General features: G+C 46.3%; 2 protein-coding genes across 6 annotated transcripts in view; one reads left to right on the top strand and one right to left on the bottom strand.

Moving 5' to 3' along the window:
• FARS2 (phenylalanyl-tRNA synthetase 2, mitochondrial) overlaps positions 1 to 12,616 on the bottom strand; it is a 458,205-nt gene extending 445,589 nt beyond the window's left edge. For 3 of the 4 annotated variants that reach the window (XR_012334309.1, XM_073810283.1, XM_073810290.1), the window contains exon 1: positions 12,232 to 12,616. Coding sequence is in view for 2 of the 4 variants with exons in the window: in XM_073810283.1 (XP_073666384.1) it covers positions 12,232 to 12,490 (259 nt within the window). In the remaining 2 variants the exon portion in view is untranslated. The remainder of the gene's footprint in view (positions 1 to 12,231) is intronic. The other variant, XM_073810284.1, reaches the window with a different exon arrangement.
• A 53-nt stretch (positions 12,617 to 12,669) lies between these two features.
• The window catches only part of LYRM4 (LYR motif containing 4), a 125,369-nt gene continuing 110,201 nt past the window's right edge, over positions 12,670 to 27,837 (top strand). Inside the window, exon 1 of one of the 2 annotated variants that reach the window (XM_073810291.1) lies at positions 12,670 to 13,067. In XM_073810291.1, the coding sequence (XP_073666392.1) occupies positions 12,982 to 13,067 (86 nt within the window). In that variant the 5' untranslated portion in view covers positions 12,670 to 12,981. The remainder of the gene's footprint in view (positions 13,068 to 27,837) is intronic. The other variant, XM_019945191.3, reaches the window with a different exon arrangement.

Raw genomic sequence — 27,837 nt, 5'->3', positions numbered from 1 at the left:
GCAGGCGGACTCGCAACCACTGCGCCACCAGGGAAGCCCTAGATATACTTCTTATATGTGTGCAAAATGATGCGTGAACAAGGATATTCACTGAACAATTTGTTAAGAGCCAAAGGCAGGAAATACATTTCCATTAATCGGGGACTAGCTAAGTAAATTAAGAATAAGGCAGAACTACATGTATTGACATAGGATATCTCCAAGATATATTGTTAAATGATAAAAAAGAGGTGTTGATTGGCTGTGCATGGTAGCTACCATTTTTCAGCAGGAATATAAATGTAGCTTACGCATATACACACGTATATAAGGAAGTGCAGACACGGCAGGAGCTGAGAGACAGAGACAGTTGCGAGGCTACTATCCATTACATGCTTTTACACCTTTCGATTTTATACGATGCGCATTACAGCCTAGTGACTTGAGATCACTCTTGGCTTCCCCTTTCCCTCGTTCCCTCCATCCAGCCAATCGGTAGGGCCTGTGAATTCTGTCTTTACAACATCGCTGCCACTTCAGCCCTCCTTTCCACTCTCGCCACAAGTGACATAATTTAGAGCCCCTCAGTCCCTTCCTCCAGGATAATTAAACAGCCTTTAACACCTTCCACTGCAAACAGTTGCCTCCGCTGACTCACCTTGCGTGCCATGCCGGATTTACCTTCTAAAGCACACACTTATTAAGCTTCCGAAGGCCCGAATTCTGCTCGGCCTATCCAAGTGCCCCGCAGACCCCAATTCCCAGGGACCACACCCCACACTTGGGCTGAACAGAACTGCTGCCAGGGACTAGAACTACAGCTGTTTCCTCTCACCCTGAGCCCCAGCGCCCGGCGGTCTCCTCCCTCAGGAATGCTCCACGTGCACCGGCTGAGATGGGCTGTGGCCCCCAGCACCCACCGTGAAGGCCTTGCCCTCAGGACACTGCCCCTGACGTGCATCCGGGACATGACTACAGAACTGCACGTCTCTCTCAGGGGGGCCCCGACACGCCCACCTGCTTCCTTCTAAGCACCCACACCAGTGGTCAGTCTTCCCCTTGCAGCTGCCCCTCTGCTTCGTTCCTCGGGCTTCTGAGAACAGTGATGTACCCACAGCAATAAACAAAGAGCAAGTCATCTGGTGAGGGTAAGGCTTCCCTTCAGATTCCCCGGATTCCAATTGCTCATTAAAGGGCTAAAAAGCCATCCTGAATCTGTAAGTTTAGATGTGCCCAGTGGTCACTATGATATTATACTAAGGTAGGAGGTACTAAAAATGCTAAGTAACTGTTTCTGATTCTTTTTGCCTTTCTCAATGGACACTGGTAAAAAGTTTGGAATCCCAAAGCACATAACACATATGCAAGAAAGTCCATCTTACCTGTCACTTAAAAGTCATTTTCTAGAGTTACTGTTTTTTTAAATGAGAGAAATGATCTTTCTCAGGGTGAGCATGTAAGGTTAGTGATGGCTGGGAGCAGGGACTAAATTGGGTGATTTTGGGTCCTTGACAAGAGGCGTCTACCACTTCCCAAGGTAAGGCAAATTATGCATTAGTTAGGTCAAGGTCATTTTAAAAGAGGCGATTCCTGTAGACACATAGGTGTCAGTAGTCCATATTAGTTTGGACAATAAGCATGGAAAAGAATTTTAAAATTCATCATCGGGGACAATTTGGGAAGATGAAAAAGTTCCAGAGAATGGATGGTGGTGATGGATACACACAATGTGAATGCATTAATGCCACGGAACTGCACACTTTAAAATGGTTTATGGTAAATCTTATTTTATATATATATGTGTGTTTATATATATGTATTTAATGCAACTTTTTAAAATCCACCATGAAGCATGAATTTAAACATTTTATTTTTAATACAGTAAAAGATATGACTACCAGTTCTTTTTCTTTCTCATTTCAACACCCGCAACAATATGGAGAAAACATCAGCAGTTGAAATCTGACAGCGGCTCTAATAATGCGGTAATTATTCAAGTTTATCCTGATAATTCTTTCTATAATCCTACCTTCACTTGAAAAGCTCTTGGCCTTCAAGGTGAAGTCCATGCCATGCAGACAGAAGGCCACGGTTGCATAAGTACCAGCTGACTGAGGTTAGCCACAGAAGGCAGAAAGAAGGTTGAACTCAAACACCTCCAGGCCCTTGTTCCTGGATGAGTCCTCCCACAAACTACAGCCCAGGAGGGCTCTAGCCTATTGATACAATGCAATCAAAATAATTAAAATTAAAAAATAAAGAATGGAAGGAAAATGCAATGATAATCCGAAATCAGAGAAGGTCACTGAGGACATAAGAGCTTCTGCTTCTCAAGGAGACCATAAAACACACCTATTATGCATCATAAAATGAGCTGAATGCAGGTCACTGCTTTTAGAAGGCCTTTTCAGCTGCAGAAATTACCTATGTTTAATGGGTTAGTATTCAGTGGTAATATTTTTCAATGCCAGAAGCTAATAAAATCACATCCTCTGGATCTGCGGTGTCTAATATAGTAGCAGCTAATCACAGGTGGCTATTTAAATTTAAATTAATTAAATAGATAAAAATCCAGCTCCTCGGTTGCACTAGCCACGTTTCCAGTGCTCAAGAGCCTCACGTGGGTGGTGGCGGCCACACTGGACAAAACAGGTAGAAACACTTCAGTCATCCCCGAAGGTCTGCTGGACAGAGCTGCTCTAGGGTACTAAGTGTCTTTTCCTGAAGCCATCACAGCATTTCTGTTCGTTCACTCAACAAACGTTTGCTGAGCTCCTACTATGTAACAGGCACAGGGCTAGTTGTCGAGCATGGCAGTGAGTAAAACTAAGAATTTAAGTAGGAGATAAAGAGAAACCTCCAATATACGAAGAGCCCTGATTTTTAGATAAAGATAAGCAGCCAGGGAAGGGCTGTCTGAGAAAGTAACGTTTAAGTCAACATTACAAAGGTAAGCCATTCAAAGAGACAAAATTTCCAAACAGAGGGACGGACGCACCCATGTGCTCAGGTGGGGAGGGCTTAGCATGTTCCAGAAACTGATTTTCATGCATTTTGCAGCTGTCTCATTAAACTTGAAACACCAAGCAAAGCATTTAACTGACACCCAAATCTATTCCCATGGGGAAGTCAGACAACAGTCCGTATATTATCCTCAGCCGTTCCCCTTCTCCCTCTAAATCACCTGCCTTTCTGTCATTTCATTTCTTGAAGGACTGACTTCTGAGTAGGCAGGCAGAGAAAGCAATTAATTTTGTTACTTCTTAGCGGAGGAAATAGGGGCTTAGGCGAGGTTTCTGAGTGACTGTGGATTGTAACTGGCCGTGCTAACATGGCCACGGAGATGTTCTCATCACAGGTCGAGCAGTTTCCATCTGAGGGTGGTTGTCAGTATTCCTGCCAGGGCAAACCACTCACACCGAGTTCGGACAGCAAGACCCAGTCGCTGGGCAGACAGCTCACTGGGTGGATGGCCTCTCCCTGGAAATGCAGCTAGGGGCCACGCGGCGGGGCACCACCGCCCCGTCACTGCCCCACACACAGCGCACGAGGGAGACTGAACACACCCACTCGGGCCTTTGAAGCCTCTGCCCCACAACTCACTTGTGCCATTCACACACCTCGTCATTCTCCCAGCTTCTCCTCTTCCCGTCACCTTTGCAACCAGAGTGGCCGTGCCCCTCACAGCCCAGGCTCCTGTCCAGGGGCTGCACAAGGTCTGCAGGATGCACGCCCGGGCCTCTGCACACAGCCCTCTGGTGCACCCAAGGCAGCTGAAGACAGCATCCCTCCTCCTCTGCTCCAGCGGGAGCCAAGCCACCGAGGAAGCCCCTTCCCACCCTCTTTACTTCAGGGACAGAAAAACAGAACCTCTACTGCTGCAAAGAACTGAAATGCTGGGATTGAAAAACAAAAGGCTGCACTCTCGCACCAAATTAATTAAGAGTCAAATGTGGAAATCACACTTATCACGTCAGGTTTTGATTTTTCAGTCTTAATGAAGAAAAGGCCCATGCTAATAAACAGAAAACCCCGGTGAGGTGGAACAGTTATGAAAGACAGTGTTAAGGAAGGTACCTTAAGTCCACACATGCCATGGCATCCACTGGTAGAGACATTTCTGCCCAAACATATTTCAGTAACTAAGTATGCCATCAACATTTTGGGTAAAATCTTATAAAAACACTTCATTTTCCTACATTTTGCAGAAAGCATAAGCTTCGGATGTTAGAATACCATGTGAATGTAACACAAAAAAGGAAACAAACAAACAAAAACCCACTGAAACCCACAAACCTGGCAGACCTAGTTCACTCAGGACACCACCACCACACCCTCCCTGCACACTCTCTTTTTCCAGAAAACCGAAGCAGCGTGTCTTAGGGTTAGGGTTAGGGTTAGCTGCTCTAACAAAAATACCACAGACCTGGTGGCTTATAAGCAACGAATATTTATTTCGCAGTTCTGGAGGCTGGGAAGTCCAAGATCAAGCCGCTGGCAGATTTGGTGCCAGGTAAGAGCACACTTCCTGGATCTCAAGACTGTGTCCTCACATAGTGAGGGGTGAGGGAGCTCTCTGCGGTCCCTTTTATAAGGACATTAATCCCATCCTGGGGGCTCCACCCTTATGACCTGACCAACTCCCAAAGGCCAACCCAACACATCCCACTGGGGGTTAGGATCTCAACATATTTATCGGAGCTGGTGGGGAATGGGGGAATGGGGTGGGGAGGACCACAGCCATTCAGCTTACAGCACAAGTAATGAGAATATGTTCTTAATCTTGGAAATGTCCCTAGAAGTAAGGACAGCACAGCCTATTTCAGTTCCGATTTGGACAGAAGAGAGGAGTTAAGTAGGAAAAAGCAATCTGGTCACAGGTCACACACCTGGGGCAGAGCCTGGCTGACCTCTGACCTTCCAGGGCTATGTTCATTACTTCACCCATTTCTGGATCATACTGCAATCGTTGAAAAAGGTCAGTAATCGAGGGTTGCTTATTTGAAGTTATAATTTAATTACAGATACAGTGTAACTTTAGAGAAAATATTTGTAAAGAGTAGGCTTCTAGTCCAAATGGAGAGAGATATAAGATACCAACTCACAAGTACCCTCTGCTCAACTTCCCTCATTTACTATGTGGAGCGATCCACAGTGGGCTGGGCACAAGGACAGTCCTTAAAGTGAAGGGTGGAAACTGACAATGTGATGTTGGGATTTTACTGAAAAAAATATTTAAGTAACGCTGAGCAAGGGAAAAATGCCTTTCTTCCATATTACAAGTAAATTACGATATATAAATATTTAATTTTTAAAAGTCCATAGATATCTTTCAAATCTTAAACACGTTCACTTCTAAACATGGGATGTCTGATAATATGCCATTACAGAAAAACAAATTTTAGCTTTGGTGTTGCTAGCACCCTTTACACCGTAGAGAGGTTATTTGGGAAATCATCTGACTTTAAGAACAAATGTTTAAGGCATCTGGGAGTTAGTGGTCCTTAACTTTAGCAAGTTTTACTGCATCTTCTTTGCTTCTGAGCTGGTATCTTTCTGGTAAATAGAAAAATGTTTGTTGTAACTAAAAATAAAAAGTAACTACAGCCACCCATTTGGAACTGGTACCCATTTCTCTTTTCCTCAAAAGTATAATTGCAAAGTACAGTCTCCTGGCTTTCTCCTTCCCCCGCGGTATTCCGAGGGTGATTCAGTATAGTGAGCCTGCATCTGAGAGGCACAGGGCATTTTACTTGAAGGTATAACTATGACACGTATTTGTCCCTGTGTTGCTTGATGTATAGACAGGAATAGGTGGGCAGAGAGAGCCTTCCGGGTGCTCCCAGCCCACGGGGAGCCTGGACAAAGGGACATCTCCTGTCTCCTACTCCTGATGAGGAAGCCTTTCCCCTCCACCAGCCCATTACTCCCATAACGCTGGGCCTGCCTGCCCTGCTTTAAACCTCCTGAGCACAGCCTGTTTGGTCTTTCATGTGCCTTTGTTTTAGTATTTGTGCACATAGGCCTGTGCTCATCTAAGGGAATAAAATCAGTTTGATCTAGAGAGCAGCTTGAATTCTGGAACACCTTACAAGAACTGAAACTGATTTGCAAATATTCACCATGCACTTAGCAGAGGTGCCGGGGAAAAAAAGAGTTAGCAAGAAGTCTCTGCCCTCCAAAATTTCAGGAGGCCAGCTTTGCAAGATTCCAAAAAGCCTTATGGGCATGACTGTGCCTTCACCAGTCACTCATCTTGGTGGCAGCACTGGGGCCAGAGGTTCTCAGTCATCGCTGAACATCAGAATGACCTGGGAAGCTACTCAGAGGTTTTTACTTGACAGCTGTGGGAGGAGTCCTGACATCAGCAGTGAGTCTGACATGCAACCCGGATCAAGAGCCACCATTCTGGGCTGACAGCTCGCAAATTCCCACCGCTGCTAAGGCCACAGGTTCTCAAACTGTCAGGGTTGTTCAACTCGGCCTTGAATTTCATGAAACATCTAGCGTCCTACCCATATATATATTTTTTTTTTTGCGTTATGCTCCAGAAGATGCCTTGTGTCATCTGAACTTCAACTAGCACATAACCCTGAGGGAAGCTATAAACACCTTTAGATAATCATTTTAAAAATTATTTCAATTTCCTCTACAAAATCACTTTTTAAAAAAAAAGACATTTATTTATTTATGTGGCTGTGTCAGGTCTTAGTTGCAGCATGTGGGATCTTTTGTTGCGGCACGTGGGCTCTGTAGTTGAAGCACACGGATTCTACAGCGCAAGGGCTTAGTTGCCCCGCGGCATGTGGGATCTTAGTTCCCCGACCAGGGATCTAACCCGTGTCCCCTGCATTAGAAGGCAGATTCTTAACCACCAGACCACCAGGGAAGTCCCCAAAATCACTTTTATTACAAGTACTTCTTCATATGAAAATCTCATCCTTAATGAATTACAAAATGTTATTTTTCATTCAAAATCATCATTCAAAATGTTATTTGATAAACATACTAGTTTGCAAAAAATAAGAAGAAATACTGGCTCTTTTCAAAGGACTCTCCTGAAATTATCTTCACATCTTCCACAGAATGTTTTGCTAAGGCCAGTTCTGATAAGATATATATTCAGGCCTTTGTATATGCAAAATTAGATTTTGATTTATAGATTTACTGTTAGGGTTTGAAAGAATAAGGCACATATGTCACAAGAAGATGGGCTGGATGGGGCAGGGACAAGTCTTGGTGGAGGGTCAGCTGTCTCGTATTTCAAGATCAGGGACAGAATCAATGCTAAAAACTGCTGAAGGGGGGAAACGTTCAAGTACAGGATTTATTTTCCCTTAAGACGAGGTTCTCCCTCCTGTAAAAGCGGCGGACAAGGAGAACTTTGCACACACCTGGCCCACGTTCATCTGAGCTGTTCCTGGAACACCGGGATGTGGGGACGGCAGATGTTCTTCCTGAAGGTACTCACATCGTCCTGCTAAATGAGGGCAGTTCTGGGAAGAACCGGCAATGGGTCACGTGCACAGGGGCAGAAACATGGCTGGACCTTCTGTATTCCAGTCAGCTGTCTGACTTGGGCCGATGGCAGTGGTTCTCCATCCTGATGGCGCCCTGAAACCCCTGACACTTTTTAAAGACATTACTGCTGGGCTCCCAGCCCAGAGCTTACGACTGCCTTGATGTGAGTGGAACCAGAACACTGGTATTTGTGAAATGTTCTCGGGTGTGTGCTGTGAGGCCAGGGTAGAGGACCAGTGGGCTAATGAAACCAGTTCTCCATCTAGCAGCTACTGTGACCTGGGAACAACTAAAGGGACACAAGTTCAGTTGAAAACAGATCTGACCTCTTAGCCTAGTCTCTCTCCTAGACACAGGTAGGAGGGGAAGGCAGCTTTTGAGAGAGATGAACTTGAACTTACAGACAGGCAGACAGAAGGCAAAGAACTAATTTGTTTAAAAAAAAATTCCTATAAGTGACATCTGATACACTTTATACAAACTCAGTTGTCAATTTTACTGCTGTTTCCCACAAGTAAGGCAATACTTAGTCTCCAAAGAACGGAGCTCCAATATCTGGTTACTTTCTAAAATTCTCAAGGAAAAGACTTTAAGTATATTTGAAAAGAGCTTCTACAAAAATGTGAATCTCTCACATACACATGAGTAGACAACCTAAAAAAGGCACTAAGTCTTTTCCAAGAGATGTTAATAGAAAAAAATGTAAATTTATCTTAAAAGACTAGAAAGCTAGTATAAAAATCAACATTTGAGATTCTCTGAATATTTGTAATATTTCCTATATAAAGAAGTTAGCTTTGAAAATAAGTGAGAATCTAAATTAAAATTCAAATATGACTAAAATTTACCCATGTTATCCAAGAAAACTTAATAAACTTCAAACTCCTGAAGCTGGCTCTGAAGACCTTCTGTGAAGCAGTGCAGCATCACAGCCAGTACTACAGCTATAGACAGGACACACCCCAGGCCCGTGCCCACCCCCTCGGATTCCTACCTGTACAACTGGCTAAATAACCTAACCTCTCAGGTCCCTTTCCTTAATGGGGGTAAGAGCTGTCCTATCATCTGTCCACTGAGATCTTATAACCTAGAAGAAATAGACAGGTTTCTAGAAACATACAGCCCACCAAAACTGAATCAAGAAGAAATAGACAATTTGAATTGACAGATCACTAGAAGTGAAATAGAACCCGTAATTAAAAAAAAACTCCCTGCAAAGAAAAGGACCAAATGGCTTCACTGGAGAATTCTACCACACATACAAAGAAGAACTTATACCCATCCTTCTCAAACTCTTCCACAAGACTGAAGAGGAGGGAACACTCCCAAAGTCATTCTACGAAGCCACCATCACCCCAAAACCAAAACCAGACAAAGACACTATCAAAAAAAAAAATTACAGGCCAATATCTTTGATGAATATAGATGCAAAACTCCTCAACAAAATACTAGTAAACCAAATCCAACAATACACAAAATGGATCATACACCACAACCAAGTTGGATTCACCCCAAGGTCACAAGGATGGTTCAACAATATGCAAATCAATGTGTTACACCACGTCAACAGAAGAAAAGACAAAAACCACATGATCATCTCAATAGATGCAGAAAAAGCATTTGATACAATTCAACATCCATTCAAATACCCCCCAAAGTACGTATACAGGGAACATATCTCAACATAATAAACTACTAACTCTTGGAAGACAGGATCAGTATTTGATGTGTAGCCCTCACGTAACCACAGGAACTGGGACTTGAACCACCAGCTGGTCAACTACTTGTTGAATATGCAGACGTACAGAACCAGGATTTCAGCACTGCTAAAATAGAGGATTCCAAAAATAGGCTTTGAAATAAAAGTCTACCAACATCTGAAAACCTAATCTGCATTTCAATAGCTCAGATGATAAGTTCTACTTCACTTGTATGAACTAGCCAATGCATCAAAGAAAAAAATGACTTATCCCCAGAACAGAGAAAACATCATTAAAATAAGCCAGGTAGGGACTTCCCTGGTGGTCCAGTGGGTAAAGCTCTGCGATCCCAATGCAGGGGGCCTGGGTTCGATCCCTGGTCGGGGAACTAGATCCCGCATCCATGCTGCAACTAAGAGTTTGCATGCCACAACTAAGGATTCCACATGTCACAACTAAGACCCGGCACAGAAAATAAATATTTTAAAAATAAATAAATAAAATTTTAAAAAATAATAAAAATAAAGCAGGTACAGGGCTAATCACGTCTGCTCATCGATGGTCCCTCTCCCCACCACACAACGTTCCCTGAATGGATCCTGCGCCCTCGTGCCTCCCTGCTTTGAATGTACACTACAACCTGTAACTCAACACATTCTCCATGTTCGCCCTCTGGCTCTTACTACTCATTGTGGAAATACCTTCTCTGATGGAATGCTTTCCCTTAAGATCAAAGTCCTAGTTGAATGTCCCTCCTCTGTACTCCCCTAACATTTCGTAATATTACCCCTATCATAGCACCTGTCAAAAATAAATTGTTACTTTGCTTATCTAGTTCACACTGTAACGCCACCATGTTGTATAATGTATGGCTCTTAGGAAGCGTTCACTGAGTGCTGAAGGAAGGAATGAGGAAAGGGCCTTCAGTTCCCTGTTCATCTCTGAAAATGAGGGAGCTGATGTACAAAGTCTCTTCCAGCTTCCTATTCTATTAGTGTGAAGGACTGATAAAACCAAATGACGATTATGTGTAATAAAGACTTAGATCCACATTTGGAGTCGAATAACTTCTAAATCGTAACATCACAAGTCGCTCACCTATGCAAGATTTCCTTTGCACATCGTTTTAATATTTAAGCTGCAAGACAATAAATTGCTGTTATACTGCTTGTTATGGTTGGAGAAATTTCTCTTCAAAAATCATTCAGTGCTCAACAGCAATCCTAATTTTAATATAAGGTAATGCATGATTTTACATAATGAAGTATAGGAATTTCATAACTATGGATAGGTGGATATTAAAGAAATTTTTGCATTTTGAGGCCTAAATGGTAGTAAGTGGGTTACGCCTAGTTTATAGTCGTTATATAAGAAAATACTCTGTCCAGAACAGAATGCATATTAAAGGACATATGAGTAAGGTCTATCCTCAGCTTCTGGCCCAATCCCACTTTCAACTTCAAATAGAGCTTTTCTTGAAAATAGTCATTGCTGCAATGAAGAAATAAAAAAATGGAGATTTAGCTTTGGAATGTGATTTTTTATTAGGCTTTTAAGGCAATGATATCCAACATACTGGCAAATTATTTCAAGTAAAATAATAAAAGTATTTTTTTGTGAGGACTTAGCTTAGAATCAACTGGGAAGCTACCATTTCTCTAACCTCAGCTATTCCTTGTACTAACAGATGCCTACACTACCCAAACAAACTAAACTTTCGATATTTATTTGGAAAGTTTTATTTGATCACAACAAAGTTAAAATCATTTAGATATGTTAATTGTATACATTAATGATTACATTGCTTGATAATTAGACAAACAACTGTATATCATAATTATTCCAACTTCATTTTCTAGATGAAAGCAAAATATAATAAAATAATGCAATCCCAACTGTTTTTAAACAAGCCAAAATAATTCTCATGTTTTTTCTTCTAACTGATAGCTTTCTCTGTTTGTAACTTGCGTTAACGCTGTTGTTTTCCTAGGTGCCACACACCTAATTTATATCATCTGCATTCAACTGTGTTTCATATTAAGAGAAAACAGTTCTGCATCTTTTTCTATAATAATGTACAAGACCCTTGGTCTTGAGTCCTTTGAGTAATACCAAAGGATAAACTCAAAATATTAAAAACCCTTTCAATAAACCTGAAGCAAGATTTGCCCAATGACCTGATCACCCTGCAGGAGTAACAGAAGTTTGGCTACTCTGTAAAAAGCCTTATTTGAGACTTATAGATGTATGAGACGTTAACAAAAATCGAACAGGAAACGTAAAAGGATTTTAATAAAAGTATTTTGTCTTTCATGCCTTTAAAAAAAATACCACTGCATTACAACAGATAACATAACAGATATAACAAGCACATGTGGATGCAAGGACCCCAGGTTACAAGTACGCTAAAGTGCAGTAAGGTCAGAGAAGTGTCTCCTGCCCTTAAAGTTCCTGAAAATACGAGGTTGCTTTGGCATAGAACAAGTTATCACTTCAAAACGAGACAAACTTAAAGAAAGGAAACACAACCAAAACTCAGTGGTTGGAAAAGAGATGGATGTGAACGCCCACTTGTTTCTTACGTATAAAGTTACCCCTCGCAGTGTTTTGGAGGAGAAAACGCTGGCTCTTCCCAACGTTGGTTACATACACAAAGATTCCAAAGACAAGACCAGTGCTTTGCAAACAAAGTAACTAGAACCAGCTCAGGCTTCCCCGCGCCGGGTCCTACGTTCCACGGTCAGAACCACCAACTGTATCCCCCCGGGTAACAAGGTGATTCAGAAAAGCTGGCGTCTTCAGAGAAGGGAGAAAACTTAGCCGGGAAGAGAGAAGAAAACTTGCTCAGCTTCTTGCTGGGGTCTGAAACGATCCCAACAGAGTCCTTAAACCCCTCAGGTTTCCCCAATCAAGCACCCTCGCCTCCAACCTGGGCCACCCCAGATCTGACTATCAGACGACAGAACTCTGCGGACGCACGGAGAGCTGACCACCCCACGAGAGGGACCTCCGCGCGGCCGCGCCCACTCACCCGCCGCTCCCCGGGAGACGGGAGACCAGCCCGGGGTCCAAGTCCTGGGCGTGGCAGGCTCGCCCCTCTCCGGGCCCGGCTCCAGCTCACCTCGGCGCGGCCCGCCTGGGCGCCGCCATCTTGACCAGAAAGGGGGCCTCGCGCCGGAGGCCCCTGAGCGGGCGCCCTGAGCAGAGCCGGAGCGCCGGGGAGCCCCAGGTCGGCGCCCTGCGTCCCCCGAGCGCTCGCGCCCCGTCCACGCGCGACAAGCGTCCCGCATGCAGCCCCCGACCCAGGCGTATGCGGAACCGGCGCCCCGCGCAGCCCGCACCTAGGCTCAGGCGGCGCCGAGGGCAGCCCGGGCGGAAGAGCGGGCGCGGGGCGCGCGCTCGGTAACCTGGCAACGCGGAGCAACCCGGCGTCCCCGGCGAACCCCAGCCCTCCACCGCGAGGAAGCACCGACACCCCGCACCCGCCGCCCAGCCCTCGCCGCCCCTCGGCCGCTCCGCCCGCTGCTGCCCGCAGTACCCCGCGGCGGGGGCGGCCGCCGAGAACACCTCCCGCCGGCGCCGCCCCCTTAGCTGCCCGAAGCCCGCCTGCGCCGCCACGCGCGGCCGGAGCTCACCTGGGCCGGGGCGCAGGCCGCTCCCTGCGCCGAGCCCCGCGCGCGTGTCCCGCTCGCGCTTCCCGCGGCGGCGGAAGTTTCGGGAGTCGCGTTTAACTCGGGACCTCGGCGGAGAGGACCCCCCCCTGGGTTTTTTTCGTTCCAAGATGGCAGCCTCCAGCCGCGCACAGGTGCTGGATTTGTACCGGGCGATGCTGAGGGAGAGCAAGCACTTCTCCGCCTACAACTACAGGTGAGCGGCCCGGGAGGTGCGGGCGCGGGTGCGGCCGGGGTACAGGAGCCCCTGCCCCGCGCGGCCGCCTGGGCGCCCAGAGGGGAGGCTCCCTGCCGGCCGGCGTGGCCCGCGGACCCTCGGGGGGCAGCCAGGGGATTGGCCCTTCGCGGGCGGGAGAAGACGTTCGCGTCTGGTGATGTGTCCCCAAGTCGGACGCTCTGCGCCGAGAGCTCCAGGAGGTTCTGCTCCGGGAACGCGGTTAGTGGTGTCTCTGCCTTTAAGCTGGATGCCAAGGTTCAGGTTCTCAAGCCAGGACCAGTTTGTTGCATTTATAAGAACTTTCCGTAGAATCGGAAGACTTGACCGTGGAAGTGACCCGTCAGTAGCACTTGTCCACAGCTGAAGGCTCTCTCTAGCCATTCCTTTCATTTCAGAGGTGTCTTAATTAGCCTTTTTGGTTGCCAGGATCCGTTCTACTTGTGGCATCGGTGGTGAGGCGGGGTTTGTGAGGAGGAGACGCAGGTTAAGGTCAAGGAAAAAAAGGGCTCGCCAGCTTCCAGGAGCTGAAACGTTTATCCTGGCCTCACCAGATGGGGATCCAGCTTTTAGGATCTTAGCAGCAGGAGAATGAGAATCTAAACTCTTATGTCCTTAATGTACCGCCCAGCTTTTCCACGCCTGCCCCATTCTCATGTGTGATCTTGAGTCCCTTATCCTTACTCTTAATATGTCTTTTGTCTACTTCAGAGCATCTGCGTTCTTTTCTGCTTCCTTATAACTCATCATGAATGTATGTACCTTATGGATTTTCTCTGTGCATCCATGTGGATCGGGTGTCTTCTAACTACCTGACCCTCTGAGTTTGAGCCATATTTCCAAAGCAAGAATATGGTAAGGCCAGCTCATCACTTCACACCAGGTCTCACCTTCCATGATTGACAAGCCTGTGGATTGGGTTTCCTAGGAGCAGAGTCTGCGACCTGTGGAACAGACCTGGTTGGGTAGCTGCCCTCACGCTGGGTGAATGAGCGGGCAGGCCCTATGATGGGTAGACCCAGTGCAGTGTTGGTTATCAGACACTAAACCTCTCAAGCAGTGACTTTCTAATTTTTAGATACCTGCATAGAAAAGGTACTCATCCTGTAAATTTGAGAACATCTGGGTCACACCAATGAAATCATATCCAACTGGTCAGTAGTTAAAAAAAAAAAACACATTTCTGGGAGTGCATTGTTTCACTTAATGACTTTGGCTCTGGAAGCTGAAGTTTGTAAACAGCAGGTATACTGGTGGAATTTTAAACCAAAAAATTAACCAAGTACTTACTACCAACAATTTAACCAAGTCTGTTGAAAGAGCCCACAAAATACGCTTGTGAGTAAGTGGAAACCAGTCATTTTCACCACAGTCTGGAAGACAAATTTTGTCGTTTAAATTTACTGAAAATAAACAAGAACTGCAGATAAGTCACTCAGGGCTGTACCCTGTGGGCAGGAAGTAGAAATTACATGGTAACATATTTAGAAAATAATGGTTCAGATTATGCTTTGAGTAATCGTTTTGAGTTAAATTTATTATCCACAAATAAATGTATTATCCAAAGGAATCTGGTAATCACTTTACACTGTTTGCTGAAATCATGGCCCTAAAACGTGAGATTTCCCACTATTATCTCCTCAGATAATAAACTGTTACAAAATATGTCCTTCTTTTGTATTAAGCTGTGTTTTGTGGATTCCAAGGATACCGCCTCCCTCTTCTCTTTGTCTGGTATGCCCTCTAATCACCTCTATCTTGAGTTCCTCTGCTTCCTTTGAGATTCATCTCAGTGTAACCTTTGGAAGGTTTTCCTCATTCTCTTTCTTCTCCATTCCCCACTCCCATTCAGACAGGTCCTATTACTACGTATTCTTTTACTTCGGTGCTCCCAAACACTCCCAAAACTACTTTGCCCAGTGCCATAGCAGTCCCTGGAGATGGAAGGATGAGCGCGCTGGGCTCAGCAAGGCACCTGCCACCAGTGGCTTTTTTACGAGCCTCTGTGGGACACAGTTGTAGAGTCATTGTCACAAACTGTGGCAAGTGCCGTGACAGGCATGCACAGGGTGTTGAATCAAGACGCTTCCCAGAAGATAGCGCTGGATCAAAGGCATGAAGCAGTGTGATCTTCTGGTGTGCTCGGTGATGTCATAGAATAGATTCGTGCTGGACAGTTAAGTGTGATTTGGGGGTGACAGAAGGCAAGACTGGGCCGTGATAAGGAACCTGGACATTATTCTTAGCTAACAGGCAGCCGGTAAAGAGCTTTAAGCCATAAAGTGACATGGCCAGACTTGCCCTTTAGCCAGACCACTCAGGCAGCAAGGTGGAAGATGTTTGTGAGGGCCAGATACGAGGACCCCAAATGCGAGTTGATTAGGACAGTGCTGAGGAGAGATTAGGGCCCTAGTGGGGGCAGGAATAGTGGAAGAGAGAGGAAAAGATACATTCGATCAATAATTAGAAGGTAAAATTGTTAGATTTCAATGAATGATTGGATTCAGGAGTAAAGAAGAGAATCCAAGCAGAGGCCAAAAAGATGTCTAGGTTACTAGGTAAACTGAGGCACAGGTTAAATGTGAAAGTTGCTGACTTAGGAAATACAGAAATTAACTGACTTAGGAAATACAGAAATACCTGGTCTTGTGGAGAGAAGAGTTTTCAGTTCATTTTGGAGCATCTTGAGAGAATGTCAGCTGGGGTCCCCAGCAGAGGCAGTTATTCACATGAGACTAAGGCTCAGAGGAGCAGTCAAGCCTGGAGCTGTCATCACCACGCACTTGCTGTGTGACCCTGGGCAAGTCACTTCATCTCTCTGCTCTTCAGTTTCTTAATCTATAAAATGGAGATGATTTATCTGTCTCATAGGGGATGAGGTTTAAGTGAGCGAATACGTATGAAATGCTTAGAGTTGTGCCTGGTGCAGTAGGCACTAAATAAGTAGAATCCTTATCATACGTGGAATTAAAATCTTAATATTTGGTAAAATTTCCAGGAAGAGTATTTAGGGTAGTGGTTCTCAGCCAGGGCCAGTTTTATTTGACAGTGTCTGGAGACATTTTTGGTTGTCACAATTTTGGTGGAAGGATGCCCCTGGCCTCTAGTAGTTAGAGGCCAGGGATTCCACCAAGCTCAGGACAGTCCCCCATAGAAAGAGTTTTCTGGCCCCAAGTGTCAGTCATGCCAAGATTGAGAAATCCTAGTTTATGGTGAGAAAATTAGTGCGCTTAAGATGCTGTTGTAGAGAACATCAAAATTTGAGGTGTTGGTTGAAGAAGAGCCCCTGAAGGAGGCCAGGAAGACGCAGTCTAAGTGCGTGGTTCTCACTGTACTGGACTCAGGATCCTTTTGAATTCTTAAATGTGACTGAGGGCCCCAGAAGCCTTGTTTATGTGAGGCATGGTTATCAATATTTTTCATATTAGAAGTTAAAACTCAAACATTTTAAAGCACCTTTTTTTTTTTTTTTTTTTGCTGTACGCGGGCCTCTCACTGTTGTGGCCTCTTCCGTTGTGGAGCGCAGGCTCAGAGACCGTGGCTCACGGCCCCAACCGCTCCTCAGCATGTGGGATCTTCCAGGACCGGGGCACGAACCCGTGTCCCCTGCATCGGCAGGCAGACTCTCAACCGCTGCGCCACCAGGGAAACCCTAAAGCACCTATTTTTAAGTAAACTAATAAACCCATTGCATACTCACCTAAATAACACCTTTATGAAGAATAAACATTTTTCTTCCCACCCCCCCAAAAAAAACCACTGCTGACAGTGACATTGTTTGACATTTTTGCAAATCTCTTTAGTGTTTGGCTTAATGGAAGACATGTGGATTCTTGTATTTGTTTCCGCCTAAACCTGTTGCTATATCACAGGTCATCTAGCCTCTGGGAAATTCCTCTGTCCACTTACAAGAGAATGGGACTGAAAAAGGCAAATATCTCTTTGGGATGATAAAAATACGTTTTCCCGATGGATCCCCTGAAAGGTCTCCAAGACCCCAGTGGTCCCTGGGCCACACTTGAATGACCCCTGTGGAGTCTGAGAAGCGGGGAGAGGGCAAGCAGAGAGAGCAGTGTCACGGAAGCCAGAATAGCTGTGTTAGACCTGCGCGGTCTCCTAGGAGTTTCGACTCGCCCAGGAAACAACAAGAGTCGGAAGTCGATGCAAAACGCAAGAGGTTTATTGAAGGCCGGTGCACCGGGGTTCCTTGGTCCTCACGCAGGAGGTCGAAGAAGGAACCCTTTTGGGCGGGAATATGTCAGTTTTATAGGTTCCCACTTCCCCGTATGTAAATTATAGATTTGGTTGTGTTCTCCTGCTGATTGGTCCCGGCTTAGGCTCGGACCAGAGGGGGAACTTATCCCCAGCTGTCTGATTGGTCTTTGACAGACACCTATTTTGTTTATCTCCCTCCTTCTCCCCAGCTGCCTGATTGGTCTTTGACAGACACCTTTTTTACATTTTGTTATCTCCCTCCTTCTCGGAAGGGGGCCGGACATCCTGGAAATTTTCCCATTGTCTAAGAAGCCCCTATTGTCTGGAGAGTTCTTAATCATTAGCTGGAACAATGTCCCTCGAGTCCCACATTCCCCCCTTTTTCTTGTGACTATTGATTCCAATCATGGAATCTCAACCTTCTGTTCGTAAACTTTGGTACTGTTGTCTTAACATTAGAACTTGTACAGTACTGATACGTTCTCTAATAAATGCTATCAAGCGATTTAGAACACATGGTCCAAAAGTTAAAATCAACAATAAAACGATAAGAGGTCCCAACAGAGTAGAGATTAAGGTGGTCAACCAGGGGGACTTATCGAACCATGATTGAAACCATCCTTTTTCGTTCTCTCTCTCCCTTTGCCTTTTATCTAAGCGTTCCCTTAGTTTATCCATGGTTTTGGTAATGGTTCCTGAATGATCAATATAAAAGCAACATTCTTCTTTTAGAGCGGCGCATAATCCCCCTTCTTTAAGAAACAGCAAATCTAGGCCTCTTCTATTCTGCAACACCATTTCTGAAAGTGAGGTGAGTGATTCTTTTAGTTGAGTTATGGAACTTTCTAATGCTCGGAGGTCGATGTCTACAGCCTGTCTTAAACTTGCATAATACTGGGGTTGTTGTATGAGGGCTGTGGTTCCTGTTCCTATCCCGGCAGATATTCCTAGTCCTAGAAGGACAGCCAATGTGAGGGTTACAGGTTCTCTCTTCCTTCTTGTTTTTCCCTCGTATTCATCTAAGAAGGACGAATCTGAATGATAGATAAGTCTAGGAACTAATTGCACTAGCACACAAAAATCAGCTGAATTGTTGAGAACCTCTAGAGAGACACAAGGGGTGAGCCCCGTGTTACATGCCCACCATCCATCTTGAGGAGGTACAAGATATCCCGAGCCTGAAGGGAGGCTGAAATCATGACAAAGGTGTCGATGGGACTGGGGAGGTGTTCCTATACAAGTACCATGTCCAGAAACCGAAGACAGAGTTAACTTACTGTTCCCTTTCTGTTTCCATCGACAATGGTCCGGGGAGCTGACATTAGTATAATTAGAACTATATCCTATAGCATCATAATAAGGGGGAGGGGCAGCATAACAGAGCCAACATGATTTTGTAGCCTCCGGGTTTGTAGCATTAAGGACCGTAAAGGCTGCCTGCACCAAAGAAAGCATCCTATCCTGAGGAGTCCCAGGCTTAACTGTGGGTTCTTTGGATCCAGAGGTTTCATTAGTCTCATTCTTTGTTGACGTAGTCGAAGGGGCCGGGGGAAGCAAAGGGGGGCCAAGTACGGGATTTGGGCCTATTGATATAGGAGCAGGGGTCTCAATCTTTAGCTTAAGGGTCATTAATATTCCCAAATTATATCCATTCTTGTAAAATCTAATGCCCCATGAGTGGCCATTTACCCATTTTTTATCTCTTTTTCCAGGATTACTAAAGGAAATTTTGAGGGGGTGGCACCATCCTGAACATTCGGGGGCGACGGGTCGGGGACCCCTATAAGAAGTATGAGTGTAGTTGGCTGTTACTGTAATAAAATCCCAAGTTGAGGTGGGTCTCCAATAAGTATCTCCTGTGGTTTCACATCCCCAGTTTTGGCAATAAAAATTTTCGGTTCCCCCACATTTATAATTCAGGGATCGGGGGCGATGGAACCCGGGGCATACATAGAAGGAGAGGGTTCTGAGCCAACTTCTTCGGACCTGGTTTTTACAACCCTCTCCGGAGTAATCAGCTTTAGTTAGAAGTTGGGACGGAGCATTATGCTGATCATAATAACTCTCTAGATCCCAATAGGGAGCTCCTATGGCCAGTTTACAGACATCAGGAAAAAGGTCTGGCCACCAGGTCCAGGGAGGTGCAGTATGGCTAATGGACCAGGTTACATCTCCAGTTTGAGAAATTACCTGCCAAGTTAGACGTTGGGGCAGGTGAGGGCTGAAATCACTTACAGTCAGTAAAGGCAGTAAAATCAAAATTATAAGTCTTAGGTTCGTAGAAGCTTGAGTTTGAGCGGGTTGTCGGTTCTTTGGGCCCGCCATCCTGATGATGCCGTCGCTGGTGCAGCTTTCACGTGTGAAGCATGAATCCAGGCAGCGATGCCGTCCACTTTTATGGCCGTTGGGGTGGTGAGGAGGACGGTGTATGGTCCTTTCCATCGGGGTTCCAACGTCTGGGTCCGATGCCGACGGACGTACACGGAGTCTCCGACTTGGAAAGGATGAGTTTCTCCTGGTGTTCCCGGTTGGTAGGCCTCGGCGAGTTGGGACCATATCTCCTTTTGGACCAGTTGGAGTCCCAATAGCCTGGCATACAAGTCAGTGTTATTTTGACAGTCTGGTTTTATTTCTTTTCCTAAAGTGAGAAGAGGAGGTGGGGCCCCGTATAGTACCTCAAAAGGAGTAAGATGGTATCGGGAAGGTGTGTTCCTAACCCGAAACAGGGCTAAAGGAAGGAGCACCGTCCAATCTGTACCGCCAGTCTCCAAGGACAATTTAGTTAGGGTCTCTTTTAGAGTTCTATTTATTCTTTCTACCTGACCTGAACTCTGGGGTCTATACGCACAATGTAATTTCCAATCAGTCCCCAAATATCTGGCCACATCCTGACTTACCTGGGCGACGAAGGCTGGACCATTATCAGACCCTATTACCTTTGGTGCTCCAAATCGAGGAAAAATTTCTTCTAAAATCTTCTTAGCTACTACAGCAGCTGTTTCTTTCTTTGTTGGGAAAGCCTCTATCCATCCTGAAAAAGTGTCTACAAAAACTAAAAGGTATTTATTACCGTACCTTCCAGGACGCACTTCGGTAAAGTCCACTTCCCAGTAAGTTCCTGGGCGGTCCCCCCTGAGTCTCTTTCCAGTTTCAAGTTTCCCTTTGTGAACGTTTACCTGTTGACATGGGACGCATTCCTGCACAATTTGTTCAGCTAACTTTGTTATTCCAGGGGTCTCGTATCCGGCTTTTTGTAACAAGGCTATCATCTTTTTAGTCCCCAAATGTGTCCATCTGTGCATCTGTTGTAACATGGATTCTGCTTGCTGAGGGGACAAAGTTCCTTTTGTTGTGGCCGGGAGGACTTCCTCGTCGCGGCCTGGTTTTTCAGGAACTTTATCTGACAGTCCTAAAATGACTTCTCCCGATGCTATTTCTCGGGCCACTTGATCAGCCATATTATTTCCCCTAATTATTGGGGTATTTCCTTTTTGATGTCCAGGGCAGTGGATGATACTGACTTTAGTAGGAAGCATGAGTGCAGTCAACAAAGCCACGATTTCGTCCTTGTTTTTAATTTCTTTGCCACCTGAAGTTAGTAGCCCTCTCTGTTGGTAAATGGCACCGTGGATATGAGCGGTAGCAAACGCATATCTACTGTCTGTGTAGATGTTTACTTTTTTATTCTCTGCCATCTCTAATGCCCTCGTCAGGGCAATTAATTCAGCTCGTTGGGCTGAGGTCCCTTGTGGTAGCGCCGCTGCCCATATGACTTGTTTTCCGTCTACCACGGCTGCCCCAGTTCGACGCTTACCTTCCTCCAGGAAACTGCTCCCATCCGTGAACCAGGTGAAATCAGCATCAGGGAGGGGCAGGTCCATCAGATCTGGCCTACTGCCGTGTGCTGCGGCCAGTACTTCCTGACAATCATGTATGATGGTGGAGCCTTCCAAGTCAGGATCAGGTAGCAAGGTGGCTGGATTGAGTCCTGTGGCTGGAGCAAACTTGATGCGATCTGAGTTTAGCAACAGGGTTTGGTAATGGGTCATCCTGGCATTAGTTAGCCACCTATCCGGTGGTTGACGGACTACATTTTCCAGGGCATGAGGAGCTGTTATCGTTAGATTTTGTCCTAAAGTTAGTTTGTCAGCATCTTTGACTAGAACGGCCACTGCAGCGATTATCTTTAAACAGGTGGGCCATCCTGATGCCACAGGGTCCAATTTTTTTGACAAATAAGCAACTGGGCGATTCCAGGGACCCAATTTCTGAGTCAATACTCCTTTTGCAATGCCCTTATTTTCGGCCACATATAAATGAAAAGGTTTGGTTACATCTGGCAGTCCTAGGGCTGGAGCTGAAAGTAAAGCTCGTTTGATTTGGTCAAAAGCCCGTTGTTCCTTATCGCCCCAAACGAAAGGAGTGCTGTTTTTGGTTAGGGGGTACAATGGGGCTGCCAGCTCAGCAAACCCTGGAATCCATAGTCTACAGAATCCGGCCGTCCCCAAAAATTCTCTAACCTGCCTGGCGTTTTTGGGAGCCGGAATTTGGGCCACCGTATCCTTTCTGCTCTCTGTGAGCCATCTTTGCCCCCCCTTTAATAGATACCCCAGGTAACTGACCTGTTGTTGGCATATTTGTGCTTTCTTGGCTGAGGCTCTATATCCCAGGGTTCCAAGTTCCGTTAACAGTTTTTCAGTTCCCTTGATACAATCTTCTTGGGTCTCAGCAGCTAATAAAATATCATCAACGTATTGGAGTAATGTTACCTGAGGATTTGATTCTCTATATAATGCCAAATCCTGATGGAGGGCTTCATCAAAGATGGTCGGGGAGTTTTTGAATCCCTGAGGTAGTCGTGTCCATGTCAGCTGACCAGACATTCCCGATGTTGGATCTTTCCATTCGAAGGCAAAGTAGGGTTGGCTCAGGGGAGAGAGCTTTAAACAGAAAAAAGCATCTTTAAGGTCCAAAACAGTATACCACGTATGTTGAGGTGGAAGGGTGCTCAGGAGGTTGTAAGGGTTTGGAACTGTGGGGTGGAGGTCTGCCACCCGTTTGTTTACCTCTCGTAGATCCTGCACCGGCCGATAATCATTTGTTCCTGGTTTCTTTACCGGCAGGAGAGGGGTGTTCCATGCTGATTGACATCTGATTAAGATGCCCAAGTCTAGTAGCCTCTGTATATGGGGACGGATACCGTCTTTGGCTTCTCTACTCATGGGGTATTGACGAACCGTTATTGGGGTGGCAGTTGCCTTGAGTTCCACTAGCACCGGGGGCCGATTTTTGGCCATCCCCATTCCGGCAGTTTCTGCCCAGGCTTGAGGGAACCGAGTTACCCAGTCAGTAACATTAACTCGTGAGGATGAAGGCTGCTCGTATAATTTATATTCATCTTCTAATTTCATAGTCAATATTTGAAGTAACCTTCCCTTATTATCAGTTATGGTGGGACCTTCTGGTTGAAAGTGAATTTGAGCCCCTACTTTGGAGAGTAAATCTCTTCCCAGCAAAGGATAGGGGCATTCCGGAATAATCAAAAATGAATGGGTCACTCGTCCAATCCCAAGATCTACTGTCCTTCGTGTGGTCCATGAATATTGTTTATTCCCAGTGGCTCCTTGTACCCACGACCTTTTAGCGGAGATAGGACCTTTTGAGTGGAGAAGGACAGAGTGCTGGGCTCCGGTATCTACCAAAAATTGAACAGGTTCCCCCTCCACTTTAAGAGTTACCCGGGGCTCGGGGAGAGGGTTCGAGCCCTGACTTTCCTAGTCGTCTTCTTCCAATGTTAAGATTTTGTTTTTGGTTGGCCTTCCTCCATTCTTTTTCTTAGGGCATTCTCTCGCCCAATGTCCTTTTTCTTTACAGTAGGCACATTGGTCCTTGTCTAATGGCCGCCTTCTGTCTGCCGTTCGCCCTTCCTGCCTATTTCTATCCCCTATATTTCTTCCTCCAACCACAGTGGCCAGTATCTTACTTAAATTCCTCTCCTGTCTCTTATCCCGTCTTATTTCACGGGCTTCCTGCTCTTTCTGCTTTCTTTCTTCCTTTTCTTCCTCTGTCTCTCTTTTGTTATATACTTTATCTGCCTCTTTTACTAACTCTTGAAGCGAAAATCCCTGCAAGCCATCTAGCCTCTGTAATTTCTTCTTAATATCAGGGGCCGCTTGATCTATGAAAGCCATTGCTACAGTAGCCCTATGTTCCTCCGAAGTTGGATCATAAGGGGTAAAGCGTCTAAAAGCTTCCATCAAACGTTCCAGGAACACAGTTGGCGATTCCTGGGGCCCCTGAGTTACTTCTCTTACCTTAGCCAAATTAGTGGGCCGTCTGGCCGCTCCATGGAGACCCGCCACCAGAGCCTGGCGATACACTTTCAGGCGCTCCCTACCTTCCGGGGCATTGAAATCCCAGTTTGGCCTGACGAGCGGGAAACCAGCATCAATCTCGTTAGGCAGCTGGGTAGGTTGCCCATTGGCGCCTAATACATTTTTTCTGGCTTCTAAAAGAACCCGTTGCCTCTCCTCAGTCGTTAGGAGAGTCTGAAGCAGCTGCTGACAATCATCCCATGTGGGCTGGTGGGAGAAAACAAGAGATTCTATTAAAGCGGTAAGGGCCTGAGGATTTTCGGAAAAAGTTGGGTTATGCATTTTCCAATTATAAAGATCTGCAGAAGAAAAGGGCCAATATTGGAGAGGTCTATTCCCTTGGCCGTCGGGGGGGCCATATTCTCTAAGGGGCAGAGCAGTGGAGTCCGGGGAAATGGCCCTCCGGCTCCTAGTGCCTGCTGAGGGACCCCTTTCTTCTTCCATCATGGATGGTTCCCTCGGTGCCGAGGGCAGTGGAGCTGGGGGTCCTCTAGGTGGTAGTGGATTTGGGGCCGGAGGATAAGGGGGTGGGGAATCCAAAAGAAGCAAATCGGACTGCGGGTCAGGATAAATCGCCTTCGGTGGATCCGGGGCGTCGGGTAGCTTTTCCGTGTTGGGGTTTTTCTTTAAGGCTAATATCTCCGACGCTGCTGATGTATGCGCGGACGTACCTGTTGAGGAAACAAAGGGCCGGACCCACGGAGGTGGGGAGAGAATTAAATCTTCCCAGACCAAGACATATGGTACTTGGTCTGGATGTCCGTGGGGATCTATATTAAATATCTTAGACTTCAGCAGCTTAATCTTGTCTAATAAAAAGGATCCTTCGGGGGGCCATCCTATCTGGAATGTTGGCCATTCAGAGGCACACAAAGTCTGCCACTTTCCTTTTTTCACCTCTACCGAAAAATTATGGGCTCTGGCCCGAACTTCGGTCCAATGGCTTAGGGTAAGGGAAAGAGGAGTCGTCACAGTTTGTCCCATTGTCGTCCGTCAAAGAAGAAGAAGAAATAGACCACAAATCAGAAACACTTAAAACTCCACAAAACACATATACGTATGGGCCACCGCGAGCTCGCTTCAAAACCAAAACTTCTTCAGATGGCAGTTACCACCAAGGGAACTGCCGAAACCCGAAACTTCTTCAGATGGCAGTTACCACTAAGGGAACTGCCGAAACCGAGTGAAGGGGAGACAGAGTTTGCCTCTCCTTCCAGATGAGCCACCAGGGCGTCCCCTAGGGCTCATGGACGCTGGCTATTAGCACGTCTGCCTAGCCAGAGGTCCAATACAGATTCCATAATAAGCCGATTCTTACGGCTTTCCTCCGATAATGGCCCACAGAGAACAAGGGACAGACAGACAATCAAGCTCGAGCTTACCTGGTACCTCCAACTCCCGATGTTCTTGTGGTCCGGGGCGAGTGGAATCCCGGACGAGCCCCCAAATGTTAGACCTGCGCGGTCTCCTAGGAGTTTCGACTCGCCCAGGAAACAACAAGAGTCGGAAGTCGATGCAAAACGCAAGAGGTTTATTGAAGGCCGGTGCACCGGGGTTCCTTGGTCCTCACGCAGGAGGTCGAAGAAGGAACCCTTTTGGGCGGGAATATGTCAGTTTTATAGGTTCCCACTTCCCCGTATGTAAATTATAGATTTGGTTGTGTTCTCCTGCTGATTGGTCCCGGCTTAGGCTCGGACCAGAGGGGGAACTTATCCCCAGCTGTCTGATTGGTCTTTGACAGACACCTATTTTGTTTATCTCCCTCCTTCTCCCCAGCTGCCTGATTGGTCTTTGACAGACACCTTTTTTACATTTTGTTATCTCCCTCCTTCTCGGAAGGGGGCCGGACATCCTGGAAATTTTCCCATTGTCTAAGAAGCCCCTATTGTCTGGAGAGTTCTTAATCATTAGCTGGAACAATGTCCCTCGAGTCCCACAGCTGCATGTTTGGGAAGGTGCTGCGGGCGGGCGACTTGCTTTAGCAAAGTCCAGTAAAGGAAGAGGGAAGTGTCCCCAGCAAAGGGACCTCTGGGGACCTCTTCCAGAACAGCATCAGTGAAGTGGTTAAGACAGAGCCAGAGTGTGGGCGCTAAGAAGTGAACCAGAAGGAAGTAGACAGCAGTGAGTGTAGACCACCTCCCCGCCCGGAGGCCTGGTTAACATGCGGGAGTGGGGCTGGCTGCTAGAGCACGGCCACAGGAGAGGTGAAAGCCGCGCCTCTGCGGGCCCAGGTGGCGGGCTGGCTCACAGCAGAAGGCGGAACACTCCCTTCTCCACCGCAGAAGGAGGTGAATTTTTTTTCTTTATTTATTTTGGCTGCGCCAGGTCTTAGTTGCAGCACACGGGATCTTCATTGCGGCATGCGGGAGCTTTTAGTTGCAGTAGGCGTCTTCTTAGTTGCAACTCTGCAGGAGGTGAATTTAAGTTGGAATGTAAGAGGACAGGAAGTTGAGGTGATGGATGCCGTGCTGACAGCTCGTTTCTGGATAAAGTGGAAGATAATCAGATGTGGTGTGTTCTCGTATTTATTACACGTATCACACCATTAGCATTGTTGGTTTACTTGTCTTTCAGCCATGTGTCCCTCGAAGGCAGAAATTCCATCTTATCTCTGCATTCCTGGTGCTTAGCACAATACCTACCTACTCTATGCTTATAAATACTTGTTGAAAAGCAGGAGGAAATTGTATTGAGGTAATTTTTATCAGCCGTTTCCCCCTACTGATTAAAAATGTATTTTATTGTAAAATGTGAGAAAAGGCAAAAGCAAAGCCCAATTGCCACCCAACTGAGTGTCAGAACTCCTTCATCCCTCATTAAGTGGATGAGTCTTTATTATACTTACTGCACACGAAGCGTCGTGTTGAGAGCTGCGAATCAAAATGAGCCTCCCGGTAAGGGCAGAGAGCGGCGAGCAGCATTCGGAGCGTGTGCCGCCTGAAAGCGGATCTCGTCAGGAATGCTGTCGGCTACAAGTGGCGGGAAACCTTCGCAGGGTGCTTAAATAAGGGGTTACTCTTCTCACGTGGAAAAGGTCTAGAGTATGAGGCTGCTCCAGCTGATACAGCAGCTGGATGATGTCAAGGTGTCTTGAGTCTCAGGTTTCCTCTCATGCTTATGCCTGATGGTTGCAAATGGCTATTAAAGCTCCAAATATCATATCCTTATTGAAGGCAAGACAGACAGACAAGAGCAACCCCAACCGGGCATGAGTAGGCTTTCTGTTCATGAGGAAAGGGTAGACTTTCCTGGAAGCTTTCCAGCAGACTTCTGGTTCTATCTTATTGACCAGAACTCAGTTACATTTCTACCACTAGCTGAGCAAGGGGCTGGGGAACTAGGTGCTCATCTAGCGTCTGCAGTGGGAGGTGACAGAGAAGCACCGGGAGTGACTGCTGCATCTGCCAACAGCTGGCTTCTATGCAGGAAGGGCACGTGGTTGCGGGTGCAGAACTCTCCAGGTGCGCATGACAAGGCACTGGGGAGGTGAAATGCACGGGGCACGTGGGAACCAGGGGCAGGCAGTCGTGGACGCTTAGCTGGCGCTCCATCCCAGGTGAGCTCGTGCTGGTGAAATAACCGGCTAGTAGTAAAAAAGATCTGACAGAAAGGTGGGGCATAGAAAAGGTGAGCAGTGGGCTAAGTTCGCACAGCTGGTCATCAACAGAACGGGAACTAGAAAGTTCCAGAGTGCTGCTTTTCTACAACTCTACCCTCTTTAGTAGAAATCTCCTACAAGGCATGCATCCTCTGTCTCGGCCGCAGAAATTCTAGAAACATCAACCCAAAGCTATTTATTTTCACAGTTTCTTCTTACAGCTGCAGCAGCTAAATAGACTCCCTGGTTTCATGGCTGGTAAAACTACTAACTGTTGCTGAGTGTCAGCTCTCAATTACCGCGTGCTGCACAGCTGAATGCAACATCATGGAAGTCTTCGATTGCAGTCTCGTGAATGGACTAAATAATGACTCCTATTTAGGAGTCTGTTCCCTTTTTGAACTGGAAGCTGAGGACCTGGAACCATGAACTTGTAAAGAAGTCAGGACCCAGGCATGTGTCTCTGTTCACTGTTGCAGGTCTCTTCACACCAGCTACCTCTGCTGCTGATAGATCGAGAATGCTAGGGTGAATAGTCCCAGCCCAGCGGGAATGGTATTAACAG

The sequence above is a fragment of the Tursiops truncatus genome, chromosome 10, assembly GCF_011762595.2.
Source record: "Tursiops truncatus isolate mTurTru1 chromosome 10, mTurTru1.mat.Y, whole genome shotgun sequence".
In the NCBI taxonomy this organism is placed as follows: Eukaryota; Metazoa; Chordata; class Mammalia; order Artiodactyla; family Delphinidae; genus Tursiops; species Tursiops truncatus.
This window is presented reverse-complemented; position numbering and strand designations above follow the sequence as displayed.